This window comes from Cervus elaphus, chromosome 11, assembly GCF_910594005.1.
Source record: "Cervus elaphus chromosome 11, mCerEla1.1, whole genome shotgun sequence".
NCBI classification, from domain to species: domain Eukaryota; kingdom Metazoa; phylum Chordata; class Mammalia; order Artiodactyla; family Cervidae; genus Cervus; species Cervus elaphus.
In genome coordinates, this window is record NC_057825.1 from 1993533 (window position 1) to 2011323 (window position 17791).

Below are 17791 nucleotides of genomic sequence, written 5' to 3' on the forward strand. Positions count from 1 at the left end.
AACGTGCGGGGGACCCTCAACCTTGGGAGGTCACCTCGGCCACGGCCCTGCGCTAGCCCAGGAGCCCGCGAGGAACCGTCCGCGCCCTGGTCTTCCCCAAAGACTCCGATGGCCCCTCAGGCCCTGCAGCCGGCAGAGCCAGCCCTCCTCGGGGTCCACTTACACCTGCCAGAGGTCCCTGCACGGTCCGCCCGTGGAGACCGTGTCCAGAGCTGGGCCAGGGCCTGCAGAGGCCGGGATCAACGGCCAGGAAGCCCCTGGGCCTGGGCGTGTGGAAGGCAGGGCCAGGGTCCCTCACTGGCGAGGCGACCCTACGGTTCTCCAGGCCCCTGGGGCTGACACACTTCCTAGACCAGGAAGGGGTCCCCACGGCGGTTATGTTTGAATTTTTATGACAGGAAACCAGAGTGGGCTGGTTGCAGAGGCTCGTGGGGGTCTGTCTCCTGTGCCCACCCTTCCAGGGGGTCCAGGCTGAGCTTGGTGCGCAAGGCCACAGCTGACTCCCGGGAGGCTGTCGCGGGCAGCGGGCCGTGGGGGCCAGGACAGCTGAGTTCTGGTGAGGCCGTGCGTGTCACGCGTGCAGGGGCATGTTTGTATGTACGTAAACACGCAAGTCCCTGTGTGTCCTGTACATGCGTGTAGAGCGAGTCCTCTGGGGGGTCATCAGGGGGCCTGGCTCTCAGGCCTCAGGACTCATCATCAGGTTCACGGCCTCCCCCAGGACCCACCTCTGCCCCCGGTACGATGCGTCCAGTGCCGCTGGGCAGGGCTGTGGGCCTCAGGGCTTCCAGCCCCAGGACACCCCGGGCCCCCGGAGGGTGCCGGCTGAACGGAGGCACAGGAGACGGTTCAGGGACCGCGGGCACGCTGCGGCCGGGCCCCGTCCAGCCCCAGACGGCGTGGAGACGAGTGGGAGCAGGTGGGCGCCACTACCTGCTCGTTAATGGGGCAGCCGATGACATCACTCATCCTGGGGCCAGGCGAGCCTCCAGCCCGTCCCGGCTGATGCGGACGCAAGGGCCGGGCTCGACCCACGCCCAGCCCCGAGAGGGCTGAAGGTGACCCTCTGGACGGGGCCCAGGCCCGGGGGGGTGTCGCCCCAGAGCCCTGAGATGCAGAGCAGATCCAGGAGGAGGAAGGGCCCAGGAGCCCCAAGTCAGGGTCTCCCTGCCGCAGACTGGCTGCCACCACCGTCGGAGGGCACAGCTGGGGCGCCCGCTGCGGCCCTCGGGGCAGGGTGAAGGCAGCAGGCCCTCCCCTTCCAGGGCGGCCGGAAGCCCCCCACGCGGCCGGCTTCCAGCCCCGGACAGGAAAGCCCCCCCAGAACAAAGGCAAGCTGAGGGGGGGTATTTTTAAACTCTCATGTTTTGTTTGTTTCTCCTCTCACGTTTTGCTCTGAGTCTCTTTTCCACAATTCTGACACCATTGTTCGCCCGGCACCTGCGGCCGCGATGTTTTCGAGAACAGTCACGTGGGGGGAAGTAATTTCACAGTCAGTCGCGGGAAGGCCAGCTGGCCACAGGGAGAGCGCAGAGCGAGGCTTGGACGTTACTCGGAAGGGGAGGAAAACCCTCGCGAGTTCCAGGCCCACCTTCCCGCCCAAAGGGGAAGCTCAGCACATCGGTGTCGTCCGAGGCCCGCGCGCCCGGCCGGAGCGCCCCCCGGGGGATCCACTTCGCGTCCCGACGTCGACTCAGAAAGCCTCCACCTCTAGAAGCAGAAACAAAACAAGTCCCCCCTCCCCGCCACATCCGCCAAGTTATACGTGAGGGATAAAATTACATTTGTACAAAAATAGATTTTTTTTCTACCTTTCCCGATGCTTTAGACGTCTCCTCTCTCTCTCTGTATGTCGTCCTCTCTGAGCTACGCGTCCCGGCTAAGGCATTGCTAAGGGCTGGCAACGGCTAAAGCTGTTTGCTCCAAAGCATCTTAAAATAGATGCGTCTCCTTGCCTCAAGGTATTCATTCGAACCCGGATTTCACCAAAGAAGGGGTCCTTACATACTTGCTTACAACAAGCAAATTTATAGGAAAACAGGGTCGGGGGAGAGTCTTGATTAAAAATGAACAGAAAACGCTGGTAACTGGTCGTGTGTCTGCGGATGGCGAGCAGGTCTGTGCACACACGGTCTCTATAGCGCGGGTGTTGTCCACACACACCTGCGTGGGCAGGGACCCGAACTCCACGGCGGGAGCAACACCAGCCCATCACGCTCCGGCTGGACGTTCCGGCTGGGCTCAGCCAGGGCCTCCGCAGAGCAGGGAGCGCAGCGTGGTCTCCAGCACTTGCCCCCGGGGGTCTGCCAGCCCAATCCCTCCTGGGACGCCCAGGGCGGGGGCTGTCCTCCCGCCAGGAGGATGAAGGCCAGCAGCTGACACAGATGCCCTCTGCACGGACGTGCCCAGGCAGGCCAGCTTCCAAGGAAACACCCGGTGGGGGACACGCCAGAGGATGGCCTGGCCGACATCTTCCAAACCTGAGAGGTGGTTGACTTCGTTCCTGGGCCGCGGGAGCCCCACTGATGGCCCAGCGGGAGGTGATGCTGGCGGGGGTGGGGGGGGGCGTGCCGGAAGCATCCAGCAAGTGGGGACGCGCACAGAATGGCTAAGGAGCTGACGTTAGTGCTATCTTTAGAAAATTAAAGACTGTCCCACCAAAATAATAATTACCAACAAAATCACCTTAATTGAACCAGATGGGTCTACTGAAGGTCTGGTTAAAGAAAACTTCTATCTACTGAGTAATGTGCCATTTCCCCACCATCACCTTTTCAAACACAGCAACGACGTTACGATGACAGTGCCCGAGGAGAAGACGGGGGCTTGGCCCCAGGGCCCGGGGTGCGGGTGCCGGGAGGCCGGGGGCTGCTGGCTGGGGGAGGGGCGGCCGGGGGGCCTCAGTGCTATACGGGCAGCCGGCCCCTGAGGCCAGCCCCCGAAGGGCCCCATCCTGGGCTCCAGGTGGTGCACAGCAGCGGGGCAGGCTGGGCGCAGGGTGGGGGACAGACCTACAAACCCACCACCGGGGGGACCCCCGGGGAGGACCCCCAGGGTGCCTGTGTCACTCTGCTGACACAACCACACCCCCAAAGGCGGCAGAGACTTCCGGGGGATGCTGGGCAGGCCCCAGCTCGGCCCACCTCTGCCGAACAGGGCAGACAGGGTGGGTGCCGGGGCCCCCAGGGACGCGTCTCTTGGAGGCGGGAATGGGGGGCCCCAGAGAAAGGAGGTTCTGTGGCGTCCTCCACACGGTCAGCCCAGGAGCCTCACACTCAGCCTGGGCTGGACCCCGGAGGGCAAAGAACGGCACCCTCTTCCCCATGGAGGCTGGGAGGCCGGCCTGTCCCCACCCAGCCTCAGGGGCACCCTCGCACCCCCCGGGGAGACAGGCTTGGGGGGAGCAGCCACAACGCCTACCCCCACTCCTGCTCCGGGGACTCTGGAGGGGCAGCGGGACCCCGCACACCCAGTTCTGGCCCCCCAGCTGACACGCCAGGTTCCGGGGTGTGAGACAGGAAAACGAACCGGAGGGAGCATGCGACCCTGCAGAGGCCCTGAGAGACCCGGCCCAGGACGCAGGGCCTGCTGGGCCGGGCGAGTCCCCGACCAGGGTGGGTGTGGACGGACACACGACGACAGCCTGTCTCTGGGAGCCCCCCCCTCCATGGGTACTGGAGCTTGGCCGCTCCCCACCCCAGGGGCCCGCGAGACGCCAGCCAGCCGAGGGGCCTCCCTGCCCAGAGTGCTGCAGGCCCCGGCCAGCTGTCTGTTCCCCGTAGCGGAGTGCCCACAGATCCCTCCAGCTCCGGACACTGCTGGGCCTCCCTCAACGTGCACGGCCGACCGAGGCCCCTCCTCACCTCCCATCCCCGTGGGCCTCCTGGGTGGTCAGCAGACCTCCAGTCCACTAGAGATCGGGCACACCCTGCAGGCTTGGGGCCAGCCTCAGCCCACTGCACAGGCTGGAAGGTTTGGGGGTGGGCTGGACAGGATCACGTGGGACCAGAAGCTGAAACCAGGACAACGCAAAGAGAACACGGAGGTGGGAGGGGTGTGCGGGTGTCCCTGCAGCCTTAGGTGACCCCCAAACCCAGCACAGAGGTCAGCTCCTAATCTGACTGGCTTGGGGAGCAGGTTGAAAGTCATCTTTGGAAAAAGGACTCACCCTTCACTCTGAGGGACCAGAGCCCCTTCTGTCCTCCCAGGAGGCGGGTGGGGGTCTTTGGCAGCCCCCCCCCCACCTGTCCCCTCCTCCCGATTTCGGGTGAAGCTGGGCGGGCAGGGCGCCAGCCAACACAGGAGGCAGAGGGATCCTTGCAAATGGAGGACCTCACACGGGAGATTGCCAAACCCAGCGACCACAGAACGTGACGGAGCCCAGCCGCCCTCTGACCGCTGCGGCTCCGGGGGTGGCGGCGTGTACCCCGTGAGCCCGCCCAGGTTCCCCCCGGGGCTCACACCAGCTCCTGCCACTCTGGAGGCCGCCCCGGGATGCCTGCTGCCCTGGTCCAGACGAGTCGTGTGGAAAACAAGGAGGCTCAGCAGTGGCGGGCCACGCCCCCGGGTCCAGGCGGCAGAGGAGGGCGGGGCGGGCCGGGACCAGCGGGCCTAAGTCATCTGGTGCGGGGCCTCCAGCATCTCCATGAGGAAGGTGTCGATGGGCGTGTCCCCGATGAGCTTGAAGAAGAAGAGGTGCTCCAGGCACTTGAGGCCGATGGAGCGCAGGGCGGGCAGGCGCAGCAGCAGCTTGGCGAACCTGCAGATGCAGCCGCGTGAGCAACGCCGCCCTCCTACTGCCCCGCAGCTGCCCGGGGAAGGGACCGGGTCTCACCGCCCCAGCCCCCAAGGCTGCCACCGCAGGGGACCTGCCTGAGCCGGGGACCTTGAACGGGGAGGGGTTTCTTGGGCAGAGGATGGACGCAGAAGGGGCCAGGGCCCAGGGGGAGAAGACCCCAAGAGGACAGCCCCAGGGCAGAGATTCAGGATGAAGGGCCGGTGGCCGGGCTGGGGTGGGTTGAACAGGGCTTCGTGGAGGAGTTAAAAGGTGAGGCGGGCTTTCTCAAGGGCAACAGGAGCCGCAGTGGGATTTTACACGCGAAGAAGGGCTCTGACGGCAGATCTGAGCACCAGCAAAGCCCCTGGCTGCAGGGCGCCCCCCTCTCGGGGTGAAGCCACTCCTGAGCTGGAGGAGCAGGTCTGAGCTCCAACAAGCCTCCAGGGGGCTCACGCCAGCACCCACCTTGCCCAGAAAGAGCTGCAGCAGGGCAGCCAGCCGTCGGACAGGGCAGGTGCCGGGAGGGGGAGGAGGCTCCGCAGGCCGTGCCCGCCCCACTGCAGAGGTTCTGGGGAGGACACTGCACGGCGGAGGGGCAGGGGAGACTGGGCGGGGGGGGCGCCTGGAGCAGGGACGCCAGGCTCCTGCGCGCTGTGCCAAGGACAGCTGCCGTGTGGGGACGGGGCCCAACGCCCCTGCCCGGACGTCCACATCTCCCTGCCCCGTACCCCAGTCCCCGCCCCGAGTGCTTCCAGGCCTTCTCCACACGACCCTCTGGGGACCCTGGGACCTCGCTAATTATTAACAATGTCTTATTTCAGGGGGAAAGCCCCGGGCTTGGCTGCAACACAACCCACGTTTTAAAGGCAAAAACGCAGCTCGGAGGCTGGAGCGGGGCCAGAGAACGCGCTGTTTTCTGCTGAGCTGGCGAGATGGGCCGGGGCGGGGAGCCAGGAAAAACAGGCGGGCCTGCCACCCCTCCTCCGGGAAGTTTCACTTTAAACCAGATGAGGCTGGTCGGACACTTAACTGTGTGTGTGCTGGCTGGCGCGGCGGGCAAAGGCAGAGCCAGGCCTGGGGCCCTGGGGCCCCACCCCCTCCCGGCAGACAGAGGCCGGTCAAGCAAGCAGGAGGCAGGAACCTGGACAACCGGTCTGCAGCCACCTCCTCCCAGAAACCCACTGCGCGCCCGGCCCGGTGGACCCGGCAAGAAGACAAGTCCAGCCCTCCCGGGCCCGCGGTCGGCAGGGAGACAGACACGCAGGCTCTGTGCTCAGCCCACGGCCATCTGCTCCGCACACGTTTGTAAAGCACCTACTGTGTGCTGGCGTCTGTCCCTGCCGGGGCGATCACACCAGGGCCCTGCCTCGAGCCGGTGGAGGAAAGCACCGCCTTGGTTTACGCGCTCTAGAGTCACGCGTGCCTACTGCGTGCCAGCACAGGGCCCGTCTGTCTGCTGGGGCTGCAGGGAACCGTGAGCACGCGTCCGCTGGAGGCCAAAGAGCACCTGGGTCCCCGGCTGCCCTGGGTGGAGGAGGGCAGCTGCCTTCTAACCCACAGGCGTGTCTGAAGGGCTGGGGGCAGGGGTGGGGCTGCCCCAGACCCCGAGGTCCATCTGGGCGGAGGCTGCGGCCGGGTCTCACCTTCCTGGCTGCTCAGGGTACTTGTGTTTGCAGTACGCCTCCAGGGACGCGTAGACCTTCTCGCGAAGCGCCTCCACCTCGGCTGGGTTTGAGAGCCCCTTGGAGTCTGCGAGGGGGAGGGGCCACAGGTCAGAGCCCGGCCCCAGGGAGCGGGGACCCAGAGCCCCCACCCGGATGAGGCTGCCCCGCGCGCGCGCCCTGCCTGCTGCGTGCTGGCCACTCGACCTTGGGCCAGTCCCCTGACCTCCCACCACGCCACTACCCCATCAGGAACATGGGGCGGCCCTGCTTCCACCACCCCTGGTTACCACGGCTACTGCGTCACCTCCGGAGGCCTTGGTGCATTGGGTCTCAGCCCCTCTGAGCCGAATGTAGGCTCCAGGCCTCCTTCTGTCTGAAACAGCCAAACCCACACTGTGGGGGCTGGAGCCACCCTGAGACCTGGGGCCCTGGCAGCAGGAGCCTGGTCTGGAAGGGGCTCTGCCTGTGGACAGAGATGCCTGGGACCAGGGCCACCAAAACCCCACGGCCCGGCGGTGAGGACCGAGGCGCACGGGCCGCCCTGGGTCATCTGGGCAGTGGTCACAGGACTTCCTGAGGCAGTGAGAGCTCCTCGGTCGGGCAAAGCTAATCCCCTCTCTGCCCCTTCGTCTCCGAGGTTACCCCGCAAGCCGACATGCGACAAGCCTCTCTCCACTGACCCCTGACAGCAGCCTCCTCTGGGCACTGGGATTCGGGCTCACTGCCCTGGCAGGCATGGTCCACCTGATGGCTTAGGAGGCAGAGACTGGAGCCCCCCTGCTGCCCATCTGAAGCCAGTGTAGCCCTGGGGACAGGCCTGCTCTTGGGTGGCCTCTGAGCCCCAGGCCAGGGGCCCCCACACCGGCCCTGCCCCGGCTGTCTGACATCCCAGCAGGGGCACCGTGCCCAGCGTGAATGCCACTGTGGCCTGGGGTCCTGGGCACCTCTGGAAATGCAGACTCCTCTGCAGCTAGGCCCCCGGTCCCCCCACACCTGGGCTTGTGCCAGCTCTGGCCATCTCCCTTCCACCCCCAGCAACCCCAAGTCTGGACCCCAACAGGTAAAGCAGTGCCAGCAGCCAAGCCATGCTTGACTTCAGCAGGGATCCCACTGGAAACGCCTGTGCTGGCAGGGTTGTGGGCTCACACACAGACCTGGAGACAGATGCCCCTGGAGACGGGCTGTCCCCACTAGGGGACCCCAGCTTCACCCCAGCCTGACCTTCAGCGCTGAAGCCAACGGAGGGTAAGGACTCAGGGCCCACGAGCGCTGCAGCTGCCCTGCCCTCTCACCACCCGTCAGCGCCCTGCACTTCCCTGAGAAGTCCTCAGAGCCCACCCCTGCCCCCATGCCCCCTGCGCCCCAAGACCAGCCGGGCTCCAGAACTCTGGGAGCAGAGCCCATCACAAGCCAGACAGGCAGGCTCAGAGGAGAGGCAGGCTGACACTGCCCTGTCAGTGGGCTATGGGGCTCCGGTGGGCGCCCCGCTGCCTGGGCCCCTCAGGGGGCGGACGCCGGGCCTGGATGGCAGGCAGTACCGGGGTTGAAGAGGACGATGGCGCGCAGGCAGCCCAGCTCCGTCTTGTCCATCTGCATGTCCCGCATCTTGGACACCAGCTCCGTCAGCACCCTGTGGTGGGGGAGGGCAGGCAAACATCAATGTCCAAGTCGGACCATGACCCTCCTGGGGCCCCCCAGAAACACCCCCAAAGGACTCAGCGCAGGCCTGGAGGGCAACTGAGAACACTAAGGCGATTCAGACAGGGTAGGACAGTCCCTGTGGCCAGCCGGTCCCTGCGGCCCTGAGAGGGGAGAGGAGGCTCCTCTCCTCCAGCTCCCGGAGCTCAGCATGGTGGGATTTTATTCCAGGAAACCGGAGACTAGAGGGGGACCACGGGACAGAGGGGTGAGCCAGGGTCCTGGACGTCGGGGGCGAAGTCCACCAGCACACGTCCCCGCCCAGCTGCAGACCAGGCCAAGGCCCGGATGCACATCCCTGCCGCTCCCTACGTCCGCGGGAAGGTGCCTCCAGAGCACCTGGGGCCCTGGAGCTGTCAGCTGGGCGCACAGCCGGGGAGGCATTTCTAAATGTGCCGTCAGACGGACGGGCTTGCTAAAGAAGCCATCTATGAGCAATACGATCCTCTGGAGAAAGGAATGACACCCCACTCCAGTATTCTTGCCTAGAGAATCCCACAGACAGGGAAGCCTGGAGGGCTACAGTCCACGGGGTCGCAAAGAGTCGGTCACGGCTGAGCAGCTAAGCCTGTAAGCAATAAACCCAGCACCCCACAGCCCCTCTTGGAGCTTGCTGAAGGCCCTGAAATGTCCTGTGGCAAAGACACACCCTACACTATCTAAATCAGTGCCTGCCCAGGGTGCCCGGTGCACGCGGGTGGGGCGAGTGGTCAGGAGTCGCCCCCCTGTTCTTCCTGAGCTGTCTCACGTGGCAGCGCGCTCCCGCATTTATCCCCAGGGGGCTACAGTAGGGGTCTCTGTTGCTCCCCCCCCCACTTTAATGCTATTGTACCCAGGGGCTCGGGCATCCCTCGTGGCTCAGCTGGGAAAGAATCCACCTGCAATGTGGGAGACCTGGGCTCGATCCCTGGGCTGGGAAGATCCCTGGAGAAGGGAAAGGGTACGCACTCCAGTATTTTGGCCTGGAGAATTCCATGGACTATACAGTCCATGGAGTCGCAAAAAGTTGGACATGACTGAGCGACTCTCACTTCACTCAGGGGCTCACCTGGGACCCCGCCCATCGCCTCCCCTCCCCGCGGGTCCACTCATCCTGTGCTGCAGCGCCCCTGCCCGAGGGACCCCCCACGCCCCTCCCCAGCCCCTCCACCTCTGGCTGGCTGAGCTGACACCCCGGTCCCCAGAAGGCCCAGGTACTCTGGGCTCACAGGCAAAGCCAGCCAGGGATGGGAAGTGACCCCGCCAGTGGAGACAGACGAGTCGTGATTTCGAAGCCTGAGAACGGGGTCACTGACCACCGCCCAGCACCGGCCGCCTGTGTGGGTGCTGAGAGGGGTGGGAGCAAAGACTGGCGTCCCCACCGGGGACGAGCCCAGAGCAGCGCTGGGACTCCGCGGCGCGCAGGCTCACGCGCCGCGACGCGTTGGAGGAGTCCTCCCCAGCTCCCCCTGGACAGCACCGCCGTCTACTCTGCGTTACAGACGGGCCGCTTTCCTTCCCACACGCGTATGTGGAGGGAAGGACACCGCCATGGGAGCTGGGGTACGCGGGCGGCCCCGGGGATTTTGATCTTAGGGAAGTCACTCAGTCGTGTCCGACTCTTTGCGACCCCACGGGCTGTAGCCCACCAGGCTCCTCCATCCATGCGCTTCTCCAGGCAAGAATACTGGAGCGGGTTGCCGGGTCCTTCTCCAGGGAATCTTCCGGACCCAGGGATCGGACCCAGGTCTCCCGCGCTGCGGGAAGACGCTTTACCCTCTGAGCCACCCAGGACTTTGTCCTGGGGCTCTTCTGCTGTCTCCAAAAGGGTAACCTCAGTGCGTGGCACGGAGGCTGCGCAGCCGCGGCGGGGGCCCCCACCTGTCGAAGATGGCGCCCACGCCCGCGCTGTGGGCGCTGTTGCGGTGCACGTGCAGCCCGGTGGCCAGGAGGATGCCGTCCTTCACGGCGATGGAGCGGTGCGAGAAGGAGGCGATGAGCAGCTCGTTCCAGCCTGCGGGGGGGGGGGGGGGGCAGGGCACAGGGTCACCGTGGTCTCCCGGCCCTGGACCACCCTGCACCGGCCCTTGCAAGGCCCCGCCCCGCCCCCTCGCCCCTAGGCCCCGCCCCCCGGCTGAGCAGGAGCAGAGACTCATCCCTTCCGCAGGGCTCCAGGGCTCCGCCCTCGGCCCCGCCCCCAGCAGGCCCCGCCCCGCCCCACCGGGCCCAGGGAGGCAGTTCGCACCCTCTCGAGGCAGGGCCTCCGTGGAACCCCGAGCCCAGGACCCTTCCACAGGAGGCGGCTCCCGGGCACCGACGCTCTCGCGTGCCCCCAGCACACGTGAGGAGTCCCGCACAGAGCAGCTCCTGCAGCTGCTTAAGCCGGGCCCTCGACACTCAGGTGCCCGCGAAGTCCCTCTCTGTACGTGCCAGACGCCGGTACCACGGAGCCCAAGGGAGCCCCCGGACCCTCCTGGGCAGCCCCCACTGCAGACTCCCAGAGCTGACGTTTTGGGGGTGCCACAAAACAGTAAATGATGGAGCCCAGGAGTGCCGGAGCCAAAGGGGAACCGCTGCCCTCTCTCCAAGAGGCCCTGGCACACGTAGCGTGGGCACAGAGCTGGGGAGGGCAGAGAAAAGACCCCGTGCGCACGCGTTCCTGCAAACCGGATGCACAAGCTGTCTCCGGAGCGTCACCAGCCACCGTCTCAGACCCCAGCCTGGAGCCCACGGAACACTGGGCAGTGGTGCCGGTGACCGTCACCGGTGCCCCAAAGGTTCTGGGCTGGTGGCTGTGACCGTGTCACAAGGGTGATGCTTTTCATCATGACTCGACCCCACGAAGCTAGTATTGCCCCATTTTACACAGAGGAAGACAGCCCGGGAGACATAGAGACTGCCCGCTCAGCTCAGGACCCAGGGCCCCTCCCAACCCCGCAGGTCGGCATCTTTTCCTGTGGGCTCTGGGGTTGGGGTCTGTGCCCCAGTCATAGTGAAAGCTCTTCCAGGGACTGTCCTCCCGACCCCTGGGCCCATCGTGGACGGACACCCACTGGCCAAACACCAGGGCCCAGGGGGCTGAGAATGAGACTTTGTCAAGGGGCAGAACCAGGCCCCCAGCAAGCCTGCCCTCCTCTGAGGCCCCTTCCCTGTGTCCCCAGGCCTTCTTCCCAGCAGCCCCCCGGCCCTGTGTCCCCAGGCCTTCTTCCCATCAGCCCCCGGGCCCTTCCCCAACAGCGCCCCCCCACCCCACCAGGACCTCCCACTGAGCTGGAGCAGGGCCCCGCCCCCTCACAAGGCCCCACCCCTCCACCCACCAGACTCCGCCCCTCTCTCCGCCCACCAGCCCCACCAGGCCCCCGCCCCTCCCCTCACAAGGCCCGCCGCTCACCTGCCCGCAATAGGATGACCTGGTCGTCCAGGGGCAGCTCGGAAAAGTGCGGGATCCGCTTGGCCCACTCCACCAGCGTGAAGAGCTGCTTGTCAGCCGCTTGGCAGATGTTGGTGACAGGGTCGTTGGGCTGCGGAGGGGCACCGTGGTGAGCACCGGACCCGGCCCCTACACGCCCAACCGGGCGGAGGGAGCTGACCAATGCCCCTGTGACTCCGACGGCCTCAGGCCCCGAACCCCAGCACAAGGACTCAGCGGACACGGCCAAGTGAAGGGTTCTGAGGGGAGGTTACCCTGGAAGGTGTGGGTGGGCCCAGAGCCGTCACAGAGCCCCTGCTGGAGGTGGGGGGAAGGTCAGAGGGCAGGGAGGACGTGAGGGGACCGAGGCCAAAGTCAAGGAGGGAAGAGCTGCCGCCCCAACGTGGAACAAGGGCAGGAGCCGGGGCCCGCAGGCACCTCCAGAGCTGGAGAGGCCAGCGTGCGGCCCCCCGGAGGGCCAGCCCTGCCCTGACTTGCCCAGGGACACAGATCTCAGACTTCAGGCCTCGAGAAGTAAGGCAGTAAAACCTGTGTTGTTTCAGGCACCCGGTTTGCGGTCACTTGTCCGGCAGCCACAGAAAGATCACCGTGTTACGACCCACTCGGTCCCCACCGCAGCCCTTGGGCTGATGCCGGGTGACCTCGTGTTGCAGACCAGGCTTGGGGAGGAGGTGGGCAGAGCCGGCCCCTCTGGTGTTGCCGCTTCCTCCCAGACTTGGAGGTGGCACACAGACAAGGGTGCACCAGAGGCCCTTCCGGAAGGTTCCAGTCAGACGGGGCGTGCGTGTGTGCTCAGTCGTGTCTGACTTGAGACCCCACGGGCCATAGCCCGCCAGGCTCCTCTGTCCACGGGATTTTCCAGGCAGCAATACTGGAGTGGGTTGCCATTTCCTCCTCCAGGGCATCTTTCTGACCCAGGGATCGAACCCATGTCTTCTGCATCGCAAGTGGATTCATTAGCACCAAGCCACCTGGGAAGCCCCTAGCCAGAAGGGACGCCAGGTCATCCTCACAATCGGGGGACCCCGGGCAGCCTCAGTGGCTCCAGGCTCCGGCCTGCGGGGCTCGGACAGAGAAACCGCTGGGCCCTGGGGGGTGGGACCAGGCAGCAGACGCGGAAGCGCCTCATCCCAGGAACCAAGTGGGCCAGGCGTTCCCCAACGGGGTGGGGAGGCCTGGAGGAGCTTCCCTGAGAGAAACCGTGTGCCCTCCCGCAGCGCGCGGTCTAAACAATCCGGCCACGAAGGGCCTGCTGAGGGCTCTCGTGGGAGGCCTGTGACAGACGGGCACCAAGGCCGGCAGAGTGGACGGGGACCGGTGTGCAGGAGGAGGACCTGGGGCCACAGGAGAAGCGGCTTCCAGGGCGCACGGCCAGTCAGGGAAAGGGGTGGAAGGCGCCAGCACCCAGACGCCCCCCCAAAGTCACCTTCACACTGAAGCCCCTCGCCCCAGGGGGCTGGCCCACACAGCATCCCTGCCTCCGCCCAGGAGCACCAACCAGAAGCCCGGCACTCACAGCGAGACGCCACGTGCCCAAGCCCAGCACACCCTCCGGGCGTCGCACACCTATCCCGTCCACCAGAGGCCCACAGCCACGGACAGAGCTAGCCTGCACTGGGGACCCGGCTCACCCGAGTGACACACCCAGCAGCTAGCGAGCCAGAGCCTGGGGCCAGACTCCACTCCTCTGGGACCCTGCTCCGTGCCCTTCCAGCCCACAGGTGGGAGCCCAAGCTTGATGGCGGGGTCCGGGGCTGCTGCACTGAGGGGGGCAGAAGGCGTGGGGAAGACCGACCTGTCCCGGGCTGAAGCCCCAGAGGTCGGGCCTTCTCTGACCACTAGCAGGAGCACCCCCTGAGCCCCCGGGGGGCCCAGAGCAGGCTGGGTGGAGTAGGCAGGGCCTTGGAGGCAGGTGCCGGGTCATAACCTAGAGCTGGGGGCAAAGGTTACCTGCACTGGAGGTGCGGGACTAGGCCTGGAGGGAGGGGGTTCCCCTGGGGGAGGAGCTCGAACTCCACCCGGCTCCATCCTGCTGGGTGGCCCCCGGCAGGACTTAACCTCTCTGAGCCTGATTCCCACAAAAAGACAAAACAGGCCTCGCTCAACAGCAGTTCCAGGAGCTCTGGCCCCGTGCCGGAGAGGGCGGGGACTGCCCTGTCCTAGGAGGGGACCGCGGGCCCCCAGGCTGGGACCTGAGGCTCCCCCAGGGCAGACAGGTGTCCCTGGTGTGAGGGAAGGGGCCCAACGAGCCAGCCCCAGACAGGGACGCAGGCCAGTCCGCCAGGAGCGTCCACAGGAGGGCAGAGCCCCCGCAGGCCAGCCCACCGGCCTGTCCCCTAAACCGCCCACTGTTCTACATTCCCGGAGTGCGCAGGGGGCAGCCTTGTTTCCTCGAGACGGAGTCCTCACTGGACAAGAGTAAACCCTGGCAGACCGCTGTCGATCCCTGACTTTTCCTTCAGAGTCTCTGCTCAGTCGTGAGGGCCCTGCGGCAGCCCTGGCTCCCCACTGGGACTGGAGAGGGGCCGCTGGGTGGGGTCTGACCACAGACCAGAAGGGCTGTCGAGGGTCAAACCGAGGGGGGGTCACTGCACACGAGAGGCAACACCCCCAGAAGGAGGGGGCCTGCCTCCCCTGGCGGGGCAGCCAGATGGGGGTTCTGAGAGGGGCTGCAGCCTGGGGCGCCCCATCACAGGAGGACAAGGAAGCGGGGTGTCCTGAGACCGCAGACAAGACGGGACCCCCACGCTCTGAGACTGGGCGGGGGCCATGAGCGAGCACCTACAGGCACGGCAGGGTCCCGTCCCTGACCGCAGCCGGGCACGGGGGACAGTGTGATGGCGAGGATGGAGAACGGACCACCACTCGCTGCGCCGTGACCCCCACAGCATCAGGGGTGCCGAGCCCCCATGATGGGGGCACAAGGGGGTCAAGTGGGAAAGGGCTCCCCGAGGAAGGGACACTTTCCAAGGCTGAAGCTGGAGGAGGAGCAGAGGAAGACGCAGGAGCAGGGGCCCTGGGGCTGCGGGGGCGGGGCAGGCAGGGCGTCCGGGCCACCGTGAGCCAGGGACGGAACGGAGGGGAGAGGCCAGAGGGACCTCAGGGCCACCCTGAACCCACACGGGAGACACAGACCACGCTGAGACCCAGGACTGCCCACAGGCCTGGCTGCAGGATGGGCCAGAGGTAACAGGAAGCTGGAAGGGAGCCGTCAAGTCCTGGGCTTTGAGCCCAAGAGCCGAAAACTTGCCCACCTGATGGGCAGCAGAGCCTCGTGGATGTGGGGCGGGGGGTGACAGGGTCCCCCTCCAGGCGCGCTCCCAGGAGGTGTGTGATGACGGGGTCCCCCTCCCAGGTGGGGGGTGATGATGGGGTCCCCCTCCCAGGCGTGCTCCCAGGCAGGGGGTGATGACAGGGTCCCCCTCCAGGTAGGGTGTGATGATGGGGTCCCCCTCCCAGGTGGGGGGTGATGACGGGGTCCCCCTTCAGGCGGGGGGGGTGATGAGATGACAGGGTCCCCCTCCCAGGCGGGGGTGATGAGATGACAGGGTCCCCCTCCAGGCGGAGGGCGGTGATGGGATGACGGGGTCCCCCTCCCGGGCGCGCTCCCAGGGCCCCCGCCCCCAGAGCAGAGCAGACAGGCGTGGGCAGGGCGCTCACCGAGCTGGGGTTCAGCCCCACGCTGGCCTCCACGTAGGTCTCGGTCTTGGGCTCAACGGCCAGCTCGGCCTCCAGGATCTTCTCCACGGGCATGTCCTCGTTGGCGCTGCTGGTCGACTCCACCTCGCCCTCTCCCCGGTCCTTGCCGCGTTGCCTCTCCTCCTGCACGGCTGGGGGGGGTGGCCACTGGTCAGCCCACAGCTCCCGCGGCAGCCTCTGCCCCTGGGGCCCAAGCAGCGCGCCCGCTCGCTGGCCAGACCGCAGCCCCGTCTCTGCCCCAAGCCCGGCCTCCCGCTCCCGGGGGGCTGTGCGCTCTGAGAACAGACCACGCCACCTCTCGCTGATTCATTCAACCACGGTTCACACCAGGACCGCCCAGGGCCAGGGCAGACGGGGCCCCCCTCTCAGGAAGCCGATGGTTCAGCGGGGATCCCGAGGTGGAGTGAGAAGGGCTTTGATGGGCTATGGACGCAGGCAAAGCCAGGAAGGCTTCCCGGAAGAAGCGACAATGAAGTTGAAGGAACAGAAAGATAGGGATGGCCACCCAGGCAGGGAAGGGGGCATGCACCAAGGCAGAGGGCCAGAGCAGAGATGCTGCTGCAAGGGCCTCTCGCGTCAGCGAGAGATCAGAGCAGGCCAGGCTCCTGGACAGGGCGCAAGCGTCCCGGGAGAGGGAGAGGGTGGGACGCAGGCCTCTGAAGGTCCACGCCCGCTGCGGGGAGGAGAGGGGCTGGGGTGGGACACAAACCTGGGCGTGAGCGGGGACGTCAGGGCCGGGTGGATGGGGGATGGGGTGGGCGGAGGGGGTGTCCAGCATGAGGCTGGAAGACTAGGCAGATGGGAGCAGCTTAGTCTCTGGGAACCCAGGAGAGAGAAAAGGGTTTATTTCAACACGCCCTGAGGACACCCATGCGGAGAAAGGCCGAGGGGACCTGGCACCCCACGCTGGGTGTTCAGACCCTCGATCTCAGAGCCCGTGCAGCTCAGGCCGTCCTCTCCCAAGAGGGGCTCAGACTTCCCTGAGGTCACCCCGCAGGCCAAGGGGACACTGAGCCAGAGCCCTACAAAGCCCTGAGGGCCTCCTGCAGCGTCCTGGGCTGACCCCACCCCCACCCCTCTGCTGGGGACAGCAAAGACCCTGGACCAGAGCAGTGGGGGGGAGTCCGCAGCGGGAAGAAGCCTAGTCCAAGGTCGGAGGGGCTGCCACACAGCCCAGCACCCTCCCAGCGGAGCCCCGGGCACCCTCCCAGCGGAGCCCCGGGCATATCGGGCAGAGCCCCGTGGACGCCCAGACACCCGAGTTATAGCAGCAGCACCAGGACTGGGCGGTGCCCCCAGCCCCCCAAGCCCCCCGAGCCCACCCTCCCGTGGTCCTGCCCTGCTGAGCCAGAGCGGGTCCAGGCATCCCCTCGACACCCCAGGGGCCCTCAGCGCCCACCTCAGACAGGGCTCCACAGGGCCCCTGGGGACCCCAGCACAGAGCAGGGGCTGGTGCGAGGCCACTCGTGGAGGGCTGCGGTGCGCACACAGCCGCCGTACTGAGCAAAAGGGCCTGCTCGCAGCCCCTCACCCCCAGGGGCCGGGGGAGCCTCCGTTCTCCGAGCCTGGGGGCGTGAGGGCTCCCCTCTGAGGCTCCCTGCGGTCCCCAGGCCCCACACAGCCCTGTAACAGCCCATGTCGACCCCTCTCCATCAAGTCGGCCCCACCGACGACCATTCAGAGACACCGGGACCCATTGATGCCCTTCTCCGGGCCGTGGGGCGTCCTGAGGGCCAGCCTGCCCTCCTTCCTGCCTCCACAAACGGCTGTTCACAGCTGCCCCCTGCCAGGGGCTTCATTCTCCGAGCCCAAATGCTGACTCAAGCGAGGGACTTTCCGTTGGTGCAGCTGGACTCCGGACAGGGGCCGGCCGACACTGCGAACCGGACCAGCTGGGCCACGGAGCAAGGCAGGCCTCGGGCCAGAGCTTTCGCAAACCTGGCGCTTCTGCAAAGTCTGACAGCTGGTGGGGCTGGGTGGGAAGCTCAAGCTGGCCGGCTGGCCCCCACCCCCTACCACAGCGGATGCTGGGCTGGGCCGGGCACCTCCTCAGGTCACCATCTGTGCAGGGGACTGGGTCACAGGCCAGAAGGGTGGACCCAGCGCGAGGCAGCCACACAGGCCCATCTAGACCACAGCCGAGTGACGGGAACTTAGAACGCTGGCGGGCAGTGTCCCCGAGACCCTGAGGGTGGGGTCCCCGGGGTCTGTGCTCTGGACAGAGCTGAGAGGCAGCTGAGAGGCGCGTTTTACCGAGTGGGGAAACTGAGGCCCAGAGCACCCCTCATGGCTGAGCTCTCAGGAGAGCAGGCGGCTCAGGAGTCAGATCTGCTCTGCCCCGGGTGAGCCCCAAGCATCTCTGGGCCCCAGCACCACCCCACCAAGTGAGACTAACGGCACCCGCCTCCCGGGGATCCACGGGCATTGTCCTCCCCTCTGTCTGCTCGCGACTCCCGCCCCCAGGCCCCTCATGCCGTGGCCCAGTTATGGGGGTGCCTGCACTTGAGACAGCCCTGGGCCCAGGGGTGCTGACCAGGGGGCCCT

At 66.6% G+C, this 17791-nt stretch overlaps 1 protein-coding gene across 6 annotated transcripts in view; it reads right to left on the reverse strand.

The window, feature by feature from the left end:
- Positions 1 to 1347: 1347 nt before the first annotated feature.
- RXRA (retinoid X receptor alpha) overlaps positions 1348 to 17791 on the reverse strand; it is a 92326-nt gene continuing 75882 nt past the window's right edge. For all 6 annotated transcript variants that reach the window (XM_043916334.1, XM_043916338.1, XM_043916337.1 and 3 more), the window contains exons 5-10: positions 15209 to 15378; positions 11510 to 11639; positions 10000 to 10132; positions 7980 to 8071; positions 6421 to 6526; positions 1348 to 4759 (exon numbers count right to left, since the gene is read on the reverse strand). In XM_043916334.1, the coding sequence (XP_043772269.1) occupies positions 4612 to 4759; positions 6421 to 6526; positions 7980 to 8071; positions 10000 to 10132; positions 11510 to 11639; positions 15209 to 15378 (779 nt within the window). In that variant the 3' untranslated portion in view covers positions 1348 to 4611. The remainder of the gene's footprint in view (positions 4760 to 6420; positions 6527 to 7979; positions 8072 to 9999; positions 10133 to 11509; positions 11640 to 15208; positions 15379 to 17791) is intronic.